This window comes from Elaeis guineensis, chromosome 7 (genome assembly GCF_000442705.2).
Source record: "Elaeis guineensis isolate ETL-2024a chromosome 7, EG11, whole genome shotgun sequence".
In the NCBI taxonomy this organism is placed as follows: Eukaryota; Viridiplantae; Streptophyta; class Magnoliopsida; order Arecales; family Arecaceae; genus Elaeis; species Elaeis guineensis.
The window spans coordinates 3,825,591-3,845,476 of NC_025999.2; the positions used below are offsets into that span (position 1 = coordinate 3,825,591).

The following is a 19,886-nucleotide window of genomic DNA, read 5'->3' on the forward strand; positions in this document are numbered from 1 at the left end:
CTTCCCTTATGTTGAAGATAAGCTAAGAGCAAAAGAAATATTTGATCTTTAGATCTGTTGCAACCCACTAGTACTGTGCAACTTGTATGATAGTGATCCTTGAAAGTACCTATATCAGAATGTGAACACAGCAAGTTGCTGTAATATCTGCTGTCATGGCAAAAGATTGAGATACCGAAATGCTTCTATGTTACAGCTCTAAGACTTTTCTATACTCTGCACTTGTTGATCTTTGTTTTCGCCATTGTACTTATCTCTGCAACTTATGGTGGAACAAACATAGGCCTTTTGCACAACCAGTAAAATCATTTGTGTAAAACTAATCAAAAAAGCATGTAGAGGCCTTTGCAGCTTCGAACTAGATTAAGCCAACTGTAAGAACAGATTCTTTACAATGTAAATTAGGTGGATCAAACAGTTAATTTGGATGGACGACGGATGGCTAATGATGCTAAGTGCTTGTGACTGGATTTTAAACCACTCAGGGATCATCACATGGCCCAGACCCTATTTCAAGAATGAGTGCAACATGGCTACCTACACTAAATCCAGTCACCCCCACATCCTGTCCAGATGCTCATCTCATATTAGCTCTGCGTGTTTTTTTTTTTTAATGAAAAAATTGTTATTTTGTTGAAAAAATTGGCAAAACCCGATTGCATCCATTGAAATCATCTGCTTCAGGATTTAATTGCAGGGTTGTCATTCTCTACCCTTCTTGCCCTCCCCTGATCAAACTCTACCATGGTTCAAAGTAACAGCAGGGAAAATAAAAAAATATTACCTGGCCTTCTGTTATATATTGCTCCAAAATTATAGAGAGATCAAAGGGTTTTCTGCAAAATAATTATATATATATATATTCTTTCCTTGTTTATCTCCCGTGACAGCTTTGAATTCCTCTTCGGGTGAACCTCTATTTAAAGGGTGCGTGGTGGTTCCTGGTGTTCTTGCGCGGGCTTGGTTCTTGGCTTTCTCCCGCTGGTGTTCTTCCTGGCGTTCTTCCGCTGGTGTTCTGTTGGTGTTCTCCCTGGTGTGTCGTCTCTCTTTCTTCTTGAGTTCCTGTGGATGAAGGCTTTTGGTTGGTGTTCTACCTTTCTTCTTCTTCTCGGTTTCACGGATGTCCTGTGCTGATGACCGAATGCTTCTTCGGTTGGTAAGGAGGTATTCATCTTGATTTTTTGCCGAGGATTGAGAAAGGTATCTTCGTCTCAGGTATTCTCTTACCTTTGATCTATTGCCGAGGCTGAGATTGGTAGATCCGATTGGATCTTTGTTGCCTTCTATTCAATACTCTGTTGCCTTCTTATTGATTTCAATTTTGGGTATTTTATATCTCATATTGTACCTATTTTTTCGGAACGGATTTATAGTGGATTGCTCCTCCTCCCTGTAGATGTAGGCCCCTTGTGCCGAACCACGTAAATCTTGATTTCTTTGTCTTTGTTTATTTATGCCTGTAATGTGTTTGGCGAATTATCTCAAAGAGATTAGACATTAGATCAAAAGCCTAGGTCGATCCTATCCGGTGCGCGTGATCTCAATAATTGGTATCAGAGCACTTGGATGGCTGGTGACAAGAAACAAAGTTTTTCAATGGCTAATGATCCAACGTCTGTCTCTCACTCCACCACCATCAGGCATGAAGTGGCCGTCTTTGATGGCACGGGAAACTTTTCACTATGGAAGGTAAGGATGAAATATTTGTTGGTTAAAGAAGGTGTAGCAAAAGCCCTTAAGGGTATGGATTCAATCCCGAAGATAATGCGGCTGCTAAAGAAGAAATTAACGAGAGAGCCCTAGGAACCTTGTTTTCAGGTTTAAGTGATAAAGTCCTACGCAATGTTGTGGAACTAGATACAGCCAAAAGTGTATGAAAAAAACTAGACAGTTTATATATGGCAAAATCCCTGACTAATAGATTATATTTGAGGAGAAAATTACACACATTTCGCATGACAGAAGGAACTTCACTTAAGGATCACTTGGATGAGTATAATAAGCTCTGTTTGATCTAGTAAATGTTGGTGTCGATGTAGATGAAGAAGATAAGGCTTTGATTCTAATTTACTCTTTGCCTAAGTCCTTTGAGCATATTACCACTACCATGCTTTATGGAAGAGAAACAATAAGTCTTGAAGAAGTAGAAGCTACCTTGTTATCCAATGAACTTAGATTAAAAGTACAGCTTCAGCATCAGGCTCAGACTCCAGCTCAAGGTCTTACTGTTAAAGGTAGAGATGAACAGAAAAAGGAGGGACAGGGTAGAAGTAAGTCCAAAAATAGATCAAAGACTAGGCCCAAAAGATCAGGTATTTGTCACTATTGCAAAGGGCCAGGCCACTGAAAATCTGAATGTAGACTTCTACAATCTAAAAGGGAGAAGGAACAAAAGGATAAAGGAACAATCTTTGATACAGCATCAATTGCAGTTTCTTCAGGAAGTCATAGCAGTATACCAGATGATGCAGTGTTTATAGCTGCCTGCAGTGTTAGTCATGCTGACACTTGGATCGTGGATTCTGGAGCATCCTTCCACATGACACCTCACAAGGAATGGTTCTCTTCCTTTAGATCTTGTGAAGATGGTACTATTCTTCTTGGAGATGATGGTATCTGTAATATAGAAGGTATTGGAATGATATAAATTAAATCTAATTCAAATACCGTGGTCATATTGGATGATGTCGGATATGTTCCTAAATTAAAAAGGAACCTTCTCTCAATACATGCCTTTGACAGAGCAGGATATGAGGACAAATGGAGTAGAGGATCTATAACTATCAATAAAGGGGTATTAACTTTATTGAGAGATAAATTAAGTGGCACCCTTTACTACCTGGATGGCAACACAGTTGTTGGTCAGGCATCAGCAATACAATCTTCTATTGAGCAGTTGACATATTTATGGCACCAGAGACTATGACACATTTCAGACATAGGTCTACAGGAGCTGAGCAGACGTGGTCTGCTGAGTGGTCAGAAGATTGGTGCACTTGGATTCTGTGAGCACTGCATATTTGAAAAAAACACAGAGTCAGCTTCAGTACAAGCGTGCATAGGATAATTGGTATATTAGACTATATTCATTCTGACCTATGGGGACCTGCCCTAATTACATCCAAGGGTGGATCAAGATATATACTTACTTTTATTGATGATTACTCTCGAAAAGTCTGGATATACACCATTAAAAATAAGAGTGATGTATTTGAAACATTCAAAAGGTGGAAGTCTATGGTCGAGAGGCAAACTGAAAGGAAGGTGAAAACTTTTCGGACTGATAATGGTTTAGAATTTTGTTCTATAGAATTTGATAACTTTTGCAAGTCAGAAGGTATTATTAGACATAGAACAACAGTTGGTACACCTCAACAGAATGGTGTAGCAGAACGCATGAACCGCACACTATTAGAAAGAGTCAGATCTATGCTATCTAATTCTGGATTAAGTAGAGATTTTTGGGCAGAGACCGCTCACACAGCCTGCTATATTATAAACCGATCTCCAGCATCAGCATTAAGCATGAAGACTCCGGAAGAGATGTGGACAGGAAGACCTGCAGACTATTCAGTACTCAGAATCTTTGGGTGTCCAGCTTATGCACATGTAAGAGATGGAAAGTTGGACCCCCAGGCTAAAAAGTGCATATTTATTGGATATGCATATTGGGTAAAGGGCTATAGATTATAGTGCATAGAGCCTGGATCTCAAGGATTTCTAGTCAGCAGGGATGTGACATTTCATGAGACAACCACTGCTTCAAGGCAGCTACAGCCTAATTCTTCTCAGAGAGATCAGGATCGGGGTCAGCAGGATAGGACTGTTGTAGATATTGATCAGACTGTTAAATCACAGTAGCAGCAGTCAAGTGAAGATACTTATAATGAACAACAACAACAGACAGATGCAGAGATTCAGACTCAGGAGGAGGTGACATTACAAGATCAGGATCAAATTGATAGTATTGCCACTCGAAGACCCAGGCGTCAGATCAGAGCACCTCAAAGGTATGACTTTGAGATTCTGCTTGTGCTGAGTTAGTTATTATGCTCTGAGTGTTGCAGACACCATTGGTGATGAGCCGACCACATATCAGGAGGCTATTAGTAGTTCACGGGCTGATAAATGGACCATGGCTATGGTTGAAAAACTTCAGTCTCTAGAAAGAATCAGACTTGAGAGTTAGTCAAATTACCAAAAGGTAAGAAGGCAATTGGCTGCAAATGATCTTCAAAAGGAAAGAAGGAGCCACTCTTCAAGATTTTAGATATAAGGCCAGGTTAGTAGCAAAGGATACAGTCAACAGGAGGGTATTGATTACAAGGAGGTATTTTCTCCTGTAGTCAAATACTCTTCTATCCGTATGTTACTTGCTTTTGTTGTTTCTCAAAATTTGGAGCTGAACAACTAGATGTTAAGACAGCTTTTCTTCATGGTGATTTAGAGTAACAGATCTATATGCAACAACCACTTGGTTTTGAGGTTCCAAATAAAGAAGATCATGTATGCTTACTCAAGAGATCATTATATGGTCTCAAGCAGTCTCCAAGACAGTGGTACCGTAAATTTGACAGATTTATGGTCGATCATGGATACAGTAGATCTCCATATGACAGTTGTGTGTATCACCAGTAGCTTTCAGATGGATCCTTTTGTTATTTGTTATTATATGTGGATGATATGTTAATTGCAACCAAGGACATGTCAATCATCCAGAAACTGAAAGCCGAGCTCAGTACTGCATTTGATATGAAGGATCTTGGACCGGCAAAGAAGATACTTGGAATGGAGATTATTCGTGACAGGCAGTCAGGTAGATTTTTCCTTACTCGGCATAGTTATATTAAAAAAGTCTTGGACAGATTTGGTATGTCTACAGTTAAGCCTGTCACTACCCCCTTTGCCAGTCATTTTAGACTTTCTGCCAAAAACTCTCCTCAAACTGAGTATGAGGAGAGATATATGTCTAGAGTGCCATATGCGAGCACAGTTGGCAGCATCATGTACGCGATGTCTGCACTCGACCTGATATTTCACAGGCAGTAAGCGTTGTAAACAGATACATGGATAAGCCTGGAAAGGCTCACTGGTCAGCTGTGAAATGGATACTTAGATATCTAAAAGGCACTTCTAAATTGGGATTGATATTTACTGCACAGAGTAATTGCATAGTTACAGGATTTTGTGATTCAGATTATGCTTGTGACTTGGACATGAGAAGATCTTTGACCGGATATGTGTTTATTCTTTCTGAATGTGCAGTCAGTTGGAAGGCTACTTTGCAGTCTATAGTTGCTTTATCTACCACTGAAGCAGAATATATGGCATTGAAAGAGGCAGCAAAGGAAGCTATTTGGCTAAAAAGGTTGGTACAGGATTTGGGTCTCGAACAGGATTGTTTGGACATTCATTGTGACAGTCAGAGTGCTTTGCACCTTGCCAGAGACCAGATGTATCACGAACGAACAAAGCATGTAGATGTCAGGTATCACTTCATCAGAGATCTGGTAGAGAAAGGTGATGTCAGGCTTCAGAAAATTTACACTGCCTATAATTCGGCTGACATGTTCACTAAACTAATCCATGCAATTAAGTTTAGGAATTTCCTGAACTTGATTGGTATAAGCATTTGGTAATGCCCTGCGGGGCTTGTGGTGAGGAGGAGGTTATAAAATTTTTTTTTTTCCACATCTGATATAAAAGGTACAATATTTATCGCAAGGAGGAGGATTGTTATATATTGCTCCAAAATTATAGAGAGATCAAGGGGTTTTTGCAAAACGGTTATATATATATATTCTTTCCTTGTTTATCTCTCGTGACAGTTTAGAATTCCTCTTCGGATGAACCTCTATTTAAAGGGTGCGCGGTGGTTCCTGGTGTTCTTGCGTGGGCTTGGTTCTTGGCTTTCTCCCGCTGGTGTTCTTCCTGGCATTCTTCCGCTGGTGTTCTGTTGGTGTTCTCCCTGGTGTGTCGTCTCTCTTTCTTCTTGAGTTCCTAGTGGATGAAGGCTTTTGGTTGGTGTTCTACTTTTCTTCTTCCTTCTCGGTTTCACGGATGCCCTGTGCTGATGACCAAACGCTTCTTCGGTTGGTAAGGAGGTATTCATCTTGATTTTTTGCCAAGGATTGAGAAAGGTATCTTCGCCTCAGGTATTCTCTTACCTTTGATCTATTGCCGAGACTGAGATTGGTAGATCCGATTGGATCTTTGTTGCCTTCTATTCGATACTCTGTTGCCTTCTTGTTGATTTCGATTTTGGGTATTTTATACTTCATATTGTACCTATTTTTTCGAGACGGATTTATAGTGGATTGCTCCTCCTCCCCGTGGATGTAGGCCCCTTGTGCCGAACCACGTAAATCTTGGTTTCTTTATCTTTGTTTATTTATGCCTGTAATATGTTTGGCGAATTGTCTCAAAGAGATTAGACATTAGATCAAAAGCCTAGGTCTATCCTATCCGGTGCGTGTGATCTCAACACCTTGTTACGTATTAACATAGACAATAAAAAAAAAATCGAAATCAAAATAAAAAAAAAATATATTTTTTATTAACTTGAACATTGTCCAATGTCCACCCATCTCCACAAATATGATTGTGGATATTTGCTATATTACCATTATATTGAACATTGTCCACACATCTCCACAAATATGATTGTGGATATTTGTTATATTACCATTATAACAATGTTTGTGTAACATTATTAATGACTATAACACCTTAATTCTGTTTGTGGTAATTGATGAATTCAGTTTGATCTTCTATAAAAGAAGTAGCTGCCTGCTGTAATGGCAGCTTGAAAACTGCAGCCCATGAACAAAGTTGGTGAGCCATGACGGCAACAGTAGTTGCTTGAAAAGTTCTCCACAGGTTAGTCAATGCACAGAAATCAGCCCTTTGTTTTCTTCCTATCTAACTTGGACTTTGTCTTATTAATTTATAAGAAAGACTTGGTTTTCAGCAGACAGAAAACTAAATTTGTTCCCATCCATCTGAATCAGACTTTTTTTGCATGAAAATTCTGAGTATTTTACCCTCTATGTCTCATTCAATTATGTTCTTGACCAAACCTAGCTTCTTATCTTTAAAAATTAGTGATCGACTAGTAACTACAAACTATCTAGGAAATATACATTGCAAATAATTTTTGAAATTGGAATCTCCACATAACTACTCAAATTACATGGATTATGCATGTTCTCTTTGTCTAGCCATTCCCAAATAGTTGGGCAAAAGCCTGGATGGTTATGGTTAGTGCTTTTGTTTAGATCTGAACTATATATATTGGCTAGAGATCAGGGCAAAAATCATGTGCCTATTATCTAGGTGGTCCAAGAGATAAATGCTGTCATTGGCTAACAGTACTAATATAAGCAACAAACTTTTTTCCCTTGATCTAATTATATTTTATATTTTTAATGAAAAAGAAATAAAATTGAGGCTTCGATGGGGGAGTTGGGTGAGGTTTCAGACATAATTAGTTGTGACTGTGAGCAGTTATCTGTAGCTATCAGTGGCTGCTTGCTGCTTCTTTCATTGGTATCCCAAGTCAGCTTCACATTTACTACACTATGATTTTAGTGTTCAAGTATCAACTCCACTTATAGCATGACTCTAAGTACCTTGTCCAATTTAGCTTTGTGAAGTAGTTGAAAATTCTGGTCACTATCACTATAGAGACTCCTTGATTTTAGAATACATTTTTAATTTGGAGGAGAAGTGTAAAATCTGCATGCTGAGGCCTGAGTGTAGGTGAATGTGTAGATGTATATTTTCTCAGCTCTCCTGAGAATAACACTTGCTGGATAATCTGGTAATTACTTTTAAATTACAAGAGTGCCGCTTTAACTGATTATTTTGTTATTTTAAGCTTTTAAGCTTAAAGAAAGCTATGAGATGAGTCGCCCTTGCAGCACAAGCCCTGCACTTCTGGCCAAGCTACACCATTATTTTGTTATTTTGCAAGGGCTTCACCGGATCTGATTGACCACTGAATATTTCAATCTACTTGGGAATTTCCAAGTTCTCTTTGTATTGCCCTCAAAGTGGATGTAAGTTATTTATGAAGTCTTGTATTACTGGGGTTCTGTTCCATCAAAGGCTAGGGAAAGCTATCATATTCTCCCTTCTCTTCGAGGAAGGAAACAAGCTAGTTGTCAGATCATAAACGAACCTCATCTCAAAGTGACATCCGATGCAGGATGGTTGATTGAGACTTTGCTGCATTTCATTGCAGAATAAGCATTGATTCTTGACTTTAGCCATTAAATAGTATCTTTTGTGTTTTCAGCATTTGCTAACTTTTAATCTTCTTATCAGTAGTCTCCCTCATCATTTTGTATATATGTACTTTGAGATATATTTATACATGGCTACTTGCATGGAACCACTTCATATTGTTCGGAACATTGTTTGTAAATAAAGATGAATAGATGTGAACTATTGGAGAATAAATCAGTTATGACTCTCACTCTAATTGGTACTTGGTAGTTAGGTATTGCAGAAAATTCTATATAGCTGTGATACCATGTAAAAAATCTAACTAAGACCGATGAAATATCGAACAACCACAAATTCCAATAATCACTTAATATGGTACTTGCACCAATGAATTTGCATTGCCATTTCTTCTTGTGCCTGAAATCATGCATCTGCATCTGCCTGCACCCTAATTATCACTCTACTATTTTCTTCTGCTATGGTATCTATGCATTTTCACTCAGACACATGTGCACCTACACATAGCTGAATCAAGAAACGAACTGATGCTACATCATATATAGCATCCTCTAACTACTAAAATTTTTGGAGTAGCTTCAAGATTGTCTGTATAGCCATAGCAGGATCCAACTTCGAGTCCTAACCATCTAGCTTGTCAAGCAGAGATAACTAGAAAAATAATTGGCTCACCTTTCTTATGGTTCATAAACAAGAATACTCAAGCTTTCTTGGGCTCATCAACATCTCAAATACGAGTAAAGCTCCTCTCATCCACCATAACGAGAAGATAAAGTGTTGTTCTGGCAATTTCTTTTCCCTTTTTTGAGGAGAAGGGAGGTGAAACCACCCTGCATTTATCGAAAGTAAAAAGGACTATTTACAAGGTGAGGAAAGAAGTAATAACATACTCCCACAATTCTTGCTCCATCAATATGGCATGATGCAAGAACTCTAATTAGAATAATTGGTGCTGTTCTACTTTTCCATCGCAAAAACTACAGGTGTAGTAGTATAAGATTTAGCTGATAAGATCGGCTTACTCAAGGGCACAACAAATCGTAGATGGTGTTCAAATGCTTGCACATAAATAACGAGAATTACAAAAAGCTCAAGAACACTGCAAAGTTATAAATGCAATAAACCACCAAGCGCTCAAGATTCCTGTCAGAAAATTTCTGGCTCTAATACCATGTACAAAATTCCATCCGACTCTGATACCATGCAGAAAATTTTTGAACCATCTCGTAGTATACCAAATGGCATGGTTACTCGTCGAGTAGGAGCGACCAGCCTAGGATCACCAAGAACAAGCACCAACTATAATATATAGAAGGATAAATCCAGAGATAGAAGATAAATAAATTTCATTAATAAATGAAATATACAAAACTGGATCCAAAGTTTCGGCTTCTACTCCTAGAACATGTCATAAAATCTCTCTCCAATAACATGTGCATCAAAAACCAAAGCACTCCACTTCTGATCTTTTTAGAAGCTAAAGATTGCTCCTCCTTGAACTCAAGCAAGGATATTATTGGTTGTTTATTTAAAATAATTTTTTCTAAAGCCTATCTACACTTGGAAGCCAACTTTTGCTCCAGCTACTTTGTCGGAAAAAGAAAACTTTTGCTCCAGCTCAAATCCTAATCACTTCGATCTCAGCTAGAATAATTAACAAATTAGGATTGCATTCCTAGTATAACAAAGCCAAAGCAATGGTCTGTCAACAGGTATCAGGCGGCTCTGGAAAATAAATCATAGACAATCCTTCCGGATTACTCTGGTAAAGATGGGTTGACGTGGAACGGGTCAGCGGTGGTAGGGAGAGGGGATCCACTCTTTAAGGCCTCAAGTCTCAATCACAATTGGAGAGCAAACAAGCGTCGGGATGTGGGAAACCAATGTTTAATTTGAGAGGGATGGAGGAGGAATCACCTCGAGTGGGACCTGATGAAGATTGCGTCACACTTGAAAAGTTTATAATCGTATGATATTAAGGTTCCTGATTCTCTTTATTACCTGTGATCCTTGTAAATCTTGATCGCATGAATGATTGAATTGAATGGCTTCTTGTCAATTATAATCTCCCTAGCTTATATTTAGACTCTTAGAGGCTTTTTATTTCTAAACCATGTTTTTTCTTATATATTTCCATTTAGTCATTAAATAAGATTTCAATGTTGCAGGACATTTGCCTTGGCTGGACCTTGAACTTAAGTAGGTTTGTAATGGAAATCTATTGATATATAATCCTGTGATATGATTCCTCATAATTAGAATGCAATTAATATTTTCAAAGAAATAGTTGTGTCGGAAGAACAGGACAAAGAAACAAAAGAAACATCTCGAATATCTCAAAATTGCTTTCGCTGTAGTTGTTCTAGTAATCCACTGCCAGCACAAAATAAGGAAAGAATAACGAAAACATAGACACAAATGAGCCTATTCTTACTCCATAAGTCACGTCCTCAGTGTAGCACTTTACAGCTGGACGGTGAAATCTTTTCATATAAGGTGTATTTGGTTTGTGGCTGAAAATAAAATCGAAATTAAAATTAAAATCTAAATTATCATATTTTTCAATATATACATTTCATCATTGAAAATTTTTTATTTACTGGCACTTTAATGAGCTAACATTTTATTAGCTCATTAAACAACATCGAGTCAAATTATAGTTTAGTCTAATTTCAAACTTGGGCTGCAGGTTAATGCTTCAGACTTCAAATCCGGTCACTCATTCTTGAACCGGTCTGTCTTCCCCTCTCTCTCTCCATATTATGTGACTCCCACGTGTCGCACGACAAATATGTAACAGTGTGGGCCTGTACGAAGGAACCACCGGCCATTGGATGTACGTTTTTCTCGTACACAATATAATAAATTAATAATGGCACTTCACACGCAACGTTTAATCCGTCCAGCCCCAACCCTCACCACCCGCGCCACGTAACCCACCCGCATTAATATCCCAATTCTTTATTTTTTTTTTCAAAAATTCACGAAAAATGTTTTCTATTTGGGGAACCTTTTTTATATTTTAATAAACAGATGACGCTTCTCCTTTAAAAAAAATAATTAAAAAATTCCTTGTTGCCTCTTAAATCTCTTTTCTCTCCTTGATCTCTTTCTCATTGCCCGCAACCGCACGCCCAAACCAAGACCAGGTGTTCGTTCTCTCTCCTATCTCTCTCTTGGAGGCGGCCTGGGTTTGTTTTCTTCTTCCTTTCTCGGGGTTTCCTTTCTTCATTTCTTGATCCTTTGTTTATTTTTGGTTTGCGATCGTTTCTGGAGAATTGTTTCTTGGTTGCAGGTGGCGCAGTCAACGGGTTAGAATTTGGAATTTGGTTTAGTCGGGTGGTGTCGAAGGCGGAGAGGACGATGAGGAGATTCTTGGAGTCTCGCGATTTCTTTCCTGGCTAATCAGATCAGCTTTCTTCATTTCTTTAGATAGAATCTGCCTTTTTGATTCGATCTAATCGAGGAGGGTTTCAGAAAAAGAATTGGAATTTAGTAGGATGGGTTATTTGAATTCTATTGCTGGAATTCAGGCGGATGGCTCGCCCGTTAGCGGGGGTGGACTCAGGTCGCCTTCGTTCCTCTCTCTCCCCCTCTCCCCGCTCCCACCCTCTTAAACTCTTCTTAAATTCTTGGTTTTTTTCATAAAATGTTAAATTCTTCTTTGATTTAAGGTTCTGATCTTCTGTGGTTGTTGTGAGGTGAATATCTGATTTCTTGTTCTGATTCTGCGTAGATATGATATGAACCAAAAGAATTATTTGTTCTCTTCGTTCCCTGCTTTGTTAAATTAGATTTCTTCTATGAAATGCTTCTTTGATAATTTTCGGTTTATTTTTGAGTTTTTTTTTGACTCACTAAGAAGCTAAATAAATTTCTACTGGTTGATCTCTGAGGCAGCATTTTTACGAGAATATGGAGTGATATTTAACATATTATTGGGTATGTTTACAGGATAACGGGAATTTCTTCTTGAATGACAAAATTCTGAAGCCATCTCTATACCAGGAAAACAAAGAAAGTTCTGAAATATAGCATAAGTTCTTTTTTTGGTGGCACTAACGATTAGTTGTAACACAAATGATCTAGTTGATTAAAAATTCTGAGTGGTCATTAAATAGATTTTTTTTCCCCCCTTCGGTTTTGATTCTATGGATTATGAGACAGATTGCTTAAATTGGTAGATTTGCATGGTTACATAAAATATAAAACGTTCTGTCTGGATTTAGTTTGTTAAAGTTTTATAGCATGATGCTAAAAAGAAGTCATTGATCAGGCGCATGTATGCAAGTTTATTTGTCGACATATAATTAACTTTATGTTTGTTTTCTTTGTAACAGTCAGAATGGGAAGTTTAGCTATGGATATGCAAGCTCTCCGGGGAAAAGGGCATCTATGGAAGATTTCTATGAGACTAGAATCGATGGTGTTGATGGTGAAATTGTCGGCTTGTTTGGAGTGTTTGATGGTATGATTTTCTTTTGTTGCAGAGTACGATAGTTTATCTTTTTCCTTTAGATGCAAAGGTGGAGAACAAAACTGAGGTTATTGTGCCCCCATGGAAATTATACTGATTTTGCTGGCTTGCACCGTTATTGATGCCTTTGATTGTTCTTGAAAGGGTGGTCACATATTCCATACTCTTTTCTGATAACCCATTCTTGGTTGCATGTTTAGGCCATGGTGGTGCTCGAGCAGCAGAGTATGTTAAACAAAATCTATTCAGCAATTTGATCAGGCACCCAAAGTTTATTTCTGATACAAAGTCAGCTATAGGTGTTCTTTCTCTGTTCTCTTTACTTGCATGAGTCTTTTTGTGATGTTTCCATTTATTTAACATTTAGTTGCAGTTGATCATTTGGTTCCCATTCTAATTCTGCAGCTGATGCATACAACCATACAGACTCCGAGTTTCTGAAATCGGAGAATAATCAAAATCGAGATGCAGGGTCAACTGCTTCAACTGCTGTCCTCGTTGGTGACCGCCTGCTAGTTGCAAATGTTGGTGATTCCAGGGCTGTAATATGTAGGGGAGGGAATGGTAAGACCCATACGTGGATCACATCTTGATACAAAAATTATTTTCAATTAAACTTGCTGTTTTTGGATGGAATTTAATGTTCAATCAATTATAATTATTTCAACATAAATCACTGTACTCAGCTTACCAATCTTAGGCTTCAACAAATTATACTCTGGGAGCATTATGGGAATTCCAGTTTGTTGCACAAGCTCTTAATCCATATAATGACATTAATTGGGTCTTGATTGTGATTACGAATATGATTTTTCTATCCTGAAACGTGCGTATCTCATGGAGAAGTGAGTTCAATTCATCCTTTTCCCTCTGATGTTTAATTTTATTACAAACATGAACATAGAACAAATTTAAAGGAAATACATTAGATTAAAAGTAGTCAATCAGGGTTGGATCAAACCAAAAATATTGTTTAAATTTGACCATGATATTGCATAATTAACACCTTTGTGCTATGATCCCTGTCCATCTGGGCACTCTCATTCTTCAGTTATCCAGTGATGTCTTTAATTAATGCCTCTTTTTCCTCCTTGTTTTTTTTTGTCATTGGCGCTTGCCAGGCAATCTTAACCTATTTATCGGGGCACATATGTATTGCCTGAGAATTTATGGATATCTTTTGTTAAAAGCTTACGAGTGACAATGATGATGATCATTGGCCATTTAGACATTGAACTTCAATTGTGTTGCTCTTCCATACCTTTTTTTGGTTTCTTTTCATGTGACTGAGAATTTATTGATACCTTTTTTAGGTTTCTTTTCTCTTCCATTGAACTTCAATTATGTGTACTGCACCAATACATGACCGGACTGACATGATAGCCTATTTACTCTTGCCTAGAAATTAATGTTTGTCTAATAATATGTCAACAGTAAATTTTCAATGGGTCAATGAAATCTTTTTAGATGAACTTGTGCAGATTGGATATGTTGGCTAAATTTGAACGATGCAATAATGCAAACACAGTGATAGGAGACAACATGAAGGAGATGTTTTATGCCATCTTCTATTTTGCGTGCAGCATCTCTCTTTGTCCATTGTTTTACTTTTCTCTTTGGGACTAGTTTTGACATTTTCACAATTTGTTCCTTTGGAGCCACATTGGTTTTTACTTATGAATGTGAGGGTATGCATTAGATGTTGAAATTTTTTACCTGAGGCATATCTGCCATTTTGACAATTTGTTCCTTTGGAGCCATACTGATTTTTATTCATGAATGTGAGGGTATGCATTAGATGTGCAATTTTGTTATCTTAGGCATCTCTTTATGGTATGGTTGAAATTATTTTGGTGTAACTTGCTAATCTCTATGGTTTGCCTCTCTCAATCACTAGTTTGATTAGTCACCTTTCACCATTATATATATGACAACAACGTCTTTAGTTGAGTCAAAATCACATGTAGAAATGTTTCATCCACTTCATCAAGGTGAAAATCGCCTATATATTATTGTCTTTGTTTCAAAGGATATTGGATTTACTGATCTCCTATTAAATTCTGACACATTTTATCAGCCACTAGATGTGAAAACAAACTAATGACCTTGGACATGAAGGTCAGATATAAACTGCTCTGAAAATTCTATTTACCCTTTTTCAAGAATTTTGGTGTTTGTGCATTTACATTGAGAATTCATGTCAAAATTTGTGTAAAGTGGCTCCTGGGATATAATCGACAGACGAGAAAATTGTTCATGATGCTTGGTAGTTAAGCATTTGGCTTATTTGGGAAGACTGAATTTGCTCATTTTGGTGGTCATGTTAGGGCCTGAAATGAGCTCGGGCCGGTCCAAAGCCCATTGAGCTAGGCCAACTTCAGGTCGGGCTATAGGCTCAAAAGATTTCAGGTTGGATTTGGGCTTAAATATGAAGCTTGTTTGTTTTTCGGACCGAGCTCGAATATATCATTGGCCTGGTCCAAGCCCGAACAAGGCCCAACATGGAGCCCAAGCCCTAGCTTTAGCTTTCATTGGCCCCAGCTCCTAAAAACCACCAAACCACCCTCCCCTCTCCTTGGTCCATTAGAGATAGAACTTATTTTCGTTTCTCTAGAGCTATAGTCCATCGAAGACATCTCGCTCTCGCTCTCTGGCCAGTGATCGAATCCAGTTGCTCTCTCCACTTCGATCTTCTTGATATGGTAACCTATTCAAGTTTTTTCTTTCTTTTTTCATTCTTTGATCTGATTTAGATCTTATATGTAGATATTTTTCCCCATCCAATTTATGTTTATGACCTTGAATTCTATGAATTTAGGATTTTATAAGATCTATAAGTTTCTACATCTTTTCTATTTAGATCTTTAACCTTATTGGCATAATCATTGGAGGAATTCTAGATCTGGGGATTCTTAGCCAGATTTCTCTCGTTCTTGGTATCAAACGAACATGTAAACCCCAACATGTTTGATATTTCGAGATGAAAATAAGTTATTTTTAGGGGGATCGTGAAAGATCACTAGTCGGAGTATCTAGAATATTTGACTAGGCTTGTCATTGGAAGATATAGTGGAACAAGATCGAGAACTTGGAATTTTATGACATTTGTGGTTTTCATCTTTTTTATCTATTTGGATCTTAAAATTTATTAAGAAGCCTGATTGGGCTCAGGCCAAGGATTTCCAAAAATTTTCGGGCCTAATCCCGGCTTGAATAATTAGGGGTGTGGCTCGGCACAGCCCGGCCCATCTCGTTTCTAGCCCTAGTTATGTGGTAGCATGTGAAGCATGTTTCCCAATACCATTATTTAGCAGTCTAAGAAATGAGTTCATTAACTTTCCTAAGGTGTGATTTATCTCCCTAGATACTTTCCATGTTACTAGCGATAGTTGCGGCAAAACTATATTTATAGCCATGTACCATGCTTAGAGGGAAAAATTTTCAAGCTGGTTATTGAAGTTTTAAGATACATCAAGCATTTTTAGGAGTCGCACCAAATGCTTTCACTTGTTAATGATGTGTCACTAGCAGTTATGCAGAAAGGAGATTTGGTGTCTGAGTGAGTTGTTGGATCACTATCCCCATCTCTTTCTCTTTTTTTTTTTTTTTCCTTTTTTTCTTCTTTTTTTTTTTTTTTTGCCTTTTCTTGGTGTTTTTGCCATTGGTTTGCTAGCACACCTTATCTTAGTCCCAGTAAGCCAGTTACAAGTCTCACTAGTAGGTTATGTCCATTGTCCAACATTTTGTGGATGATTTATCACAAAAGTTGTTGATACCGTGTGACCATTTGGATTGATCAGTATTAAATCTTAATTCAAGGAAAAATGTGATTGTGCTAGTTAACATTACCAAGTTACAGTAAACAGGGCTCTAGGATGTGTCTTAAACGATCTCCTAATTTATCTTATTTTCCTTTCTTGAAATTTTTTATTTATGTTGGAAGTTGTTGGTTGTCTTTTGTATTTCTTTGATACAATCCACTGAGGTGAGGTGCTTGTAATATGCATAAGCACTATTCAATGCCCCAACCATCCACACATTGCACCCACCTATCGGCATATTGATGGGGATAAAAATCGGATTATTATTAATGTAATCCCTTCTCATATATGGATGAAAGGGTGTTTATTTTTTTTTGAGGTTTTGTTCAAAAGAACACTTGAGCACAAGGTTTGCACTATCGATTTTGATACCTGTACGGATACCATGTTGGTACATTGCTGGTATGGGTTGGCTTGTGGTACTGACAGTCGGTATCCCCCCAAATACCGAGTATCAATCACTACTGGTACAATATGGTACAGCCGATACAGGGTGGTATGGTCCAGTATAGCGAACCATGCTTGAGCACAAGAAAGTGTTCTTACGTGTCAATTATATAACATGTTGGTAGAGTTCGAGAATCATGTTATGTCTTATGCTCTCTGCATCTTTTTGTACAGCTTTGCTGATTGCAGTATATAATACTCTAGTGCTAAATATACATTGTTATAAAGGAAAACATTTGATGTCACTTTCAACAAAAAATTGTCCTGTAACCTAATACATCAGCCTCTTGAATGGCAGCTGATGATTTAGAACAACGGGTATCCCCATATTTTTTGAGCAAAGTTGGAAGAGAAGGAATGATAAGAGTTGATCTAGTGGTGTACAATAATCGTTTATTGCATAATTGTTAGAGGTGACTCTTAGAACACCAAATTCTTTAAGAGCAAGAAACATTAAAATCCCGTGCATTGACATGAATAGATGCTGGGATCATGTGCAGATTTTTTCTGATATGGTGTCATTAGTCTTATGGCTTAGTGGAAGCCTGGAAGGTCTGCATGCGTGCATGCACACCCACCCCCACCCACCCAATGCACACCCGACAGGCAGGCAGGCATGCATCCAAGCATATTTTGAAGAGCACATGGGAGAATGATAATGGTTTGACTAACGTTTTTGGGCAGAGAAATTAGGGAAGTGGTGATGGAGGAGAGGACAATATATTATGAAAAAATGTTCCTTAGACCATAGAAATATTTCAAATCAAGGGGTGCATTCTTCTTCTTTTTTTTTTTAAGATTTCTTTTCTCATTTAATTGTAAAGCTATACTTATTTAGTTTGGAGATATTTTTTCCTAAATCCTAGGTCACAGGAAGGAAAAAAACTACTACATGGTTATGAAATTTAGGCTGCTGTAGCTAAAGAACAGCTGCTTCTAGAGATAGACGACTAGGCAGTTGTATTCATCTCTAAGATCAATGACCATCTTCTCAAATTGCACATATTTTGGTTTTTCTTTTACTGTTCCTTTTCACTTTGACGGTATTTTGTCTAAACTCTAAACCCTATTGTTACATGAAGGAATAGCCATCTTATTGGTTGCGAAATATGAGTCTTCAGAACCAAGGAAATAGATTTATCTAGAGTTTAATGATCATGCAGTTGCATTCATCTCTAAGGCTATTGAACTAAACTGAAAGACAATCTTAAAGTGTGGATATTTGGTTGGCTTTACAAATGCTTAAACATTGTAGTTATGGTAGACATGATTTTGCTATTGGCAAGCAGATTGTAATTAGTACATGATTGTGAGAGCTTCTTTTAACCTGTTTGGATCTGTTTCTGGCCTTCATTTAGATATGGTTCTCCTCTGATGCATGCAGCTATAGCTGTTTCAAGGGATCACAAACCTGACCAAACGGATGAGCGACAACGAATTGAGGATGCAGGAGGGTTTGTAATGTGGGCTGGTACTTATTATCTTCTTCAGTAGGCATTTATCTCACAATTAGAGCTTTTCTATTATTCAATCCTGATCATCGAGCGCTTGCTCGGATTGTCTCAGCCCTTGCCACTTGGGCAAGGGCTGGGGGTTACTTTCCTGTTGGAGTCAGCCATCAAAATGTTGGTTGGGTGCAGGGTAGTAAGGTAGGGATTAGCCCTCTTAATCTCAAAAAAGAAAAAGTATAATTCAATTCTGACAAGCATGCAACTCCAGGGACATGGCGTGTTGGTGGTGTACTTGCTGTTTCTCGTGCATTTGGTGATAGGCTCTTGAAGCAATATGTTGTTGCAGACCCTGAAATTCAGGTACTGGTCTAGAATCAATAAGATTTGACCAACTTATTTGTTTCCAGTTTGTTCACAAGGCATATGATTTGCTTATTTATATATGTATTATTTCTTTCTTTCTTTATTTTTAACACAATCATGGCTTTACCTAAGGATTATTGAAATTTGAAGTTTCATTAAATGCTTTTTTGTAATAGGAGGAAGTGGTGGATGGCTCTCTTGAATTTCTCATCCTTGCAAGTGATGGACTCTGGGATGTCGTTTCAAATGAGGTGCATTTGGGAAAAAAGCTAATTTGTTTTGCATTCGCGTAACATTGATTTCTGTAAACTGAACATCTGAGCAATTGGTTTTAAAACCTTTCAGGAGGCTGTAGCCATGATCAAACCCATTGAGGACCCAGAGCAGGCAGCAAAGAAACTGATGGAGGAGGCTTATCAAAGAGGAAGTGCGGACAATATCACTTGTGTCGTTGTGCGTTTCTTAGGTGGCCAGGATAAGAATGTTTAAATTGCAGCAGGGGTAAAGCTCTCTGCTTGTTCTCGGTGAATGTTAGTTGTTTGTAATTTATAGTAGAGTATCAGGTTGGAAGCCAAATAAGAACTACCACTCCTGCCTTCTGAAAAATCAGCAGAGAACAGATTTCATGCAGGCTGCTGCAGTGTAGTTATCTTTGTTGGCTTTTAAAAGGGAAGTTGCACTGTCTTCTGAATCTCCTGGTAGCTAACCTAATGAAGTTTTGTGGGAGCAGCGATGGATGGACCTGTCAAGACTAGAACCTGTTTAAGTCTTTAGTCAAATGTTTGGCTGCATGTGGAGATCTTTGAGATGATATTGTTTAATCAATCTTTTAATGGCGTGCTCCTTCAAAATGTGGCCAACATTAGATTTGTTAGGATAAGCTTTATAGTTAGGCTAATTAGGAGCAGACTGCTTTCAGTTAGCTTGTTTTTGAAGTACACAGGTGCTGCCTTTCCACGCTCAACAATGATTCTTAGATACTAATACTAGCAATTTCATATAGCCGATTATTGTACAGGTTTATTTTGATCAGTTACCTGTTCAACTGCCGGTTTCTGCTGCACCGTTTAACATCAACCT

At 37.9% G+C, this 19,886-nt stretch overlaps 1 protein-coding gene across 1 annotated transcript; it reads left to right on the plus strand.

Moving 5' to 3' along the window:
• The first annotated feature begins 11,280 nt into the window (after positions 1-11,280).
• Positions 11,281-19,497, plus strand: LOC105049180 (probable protein phosphatase 2C 59). Its single transcript, XM_019851901.3, has 9 exons — positions 11,281-11,438; positions 11,543-11,815; positions 12,588-12,715; positions 12,925-13,023; positions 13,130-13,288; positions 18,377-18,463; positions 18,712-18,803; positions 18,983-19,057; positions 19,152-19,497. The coding sequence occupies exons 2-9, from the start codon at positions 11,748-11,750 to the stop codon at positions 19,293-19,295; spliced, it is 852 nt and encodes a 283-aa protein (XP_019707460.1). The 5' UTR covers positions 11,281-11,438; positions 11,543-11,747; the 3' UTR covers positions 19,296-19,497.
• Positions 19,498-19,886: the final 389 nt, after the last annotated feature.

Bases quoted from the DNA above. Each gene is read 5' to 3' on its own strand.
- LOC105049180 (XM_019851901.3), top strand. From the start codon at position 11,748: ATGGGTTATTTGAATTCTATTGCTGGAATTCAGGCGGATGGCTCGCCC. The intron at 11,816-12,587 runs GTCGCCTTCGTT...TCTTTGTAACAG, and splicing joins GTTAGCGGGGGTGGACTCAG to TCAGAATGGGAAGTTTAGCT. The intron at 18,804-18,982 runs GTACTGGTCTAG...TTTTTGTAATAG, and splicing joins TTGCAGACCCTGAAATTCAG to GAGGAAGTGGTGGATGGCTC.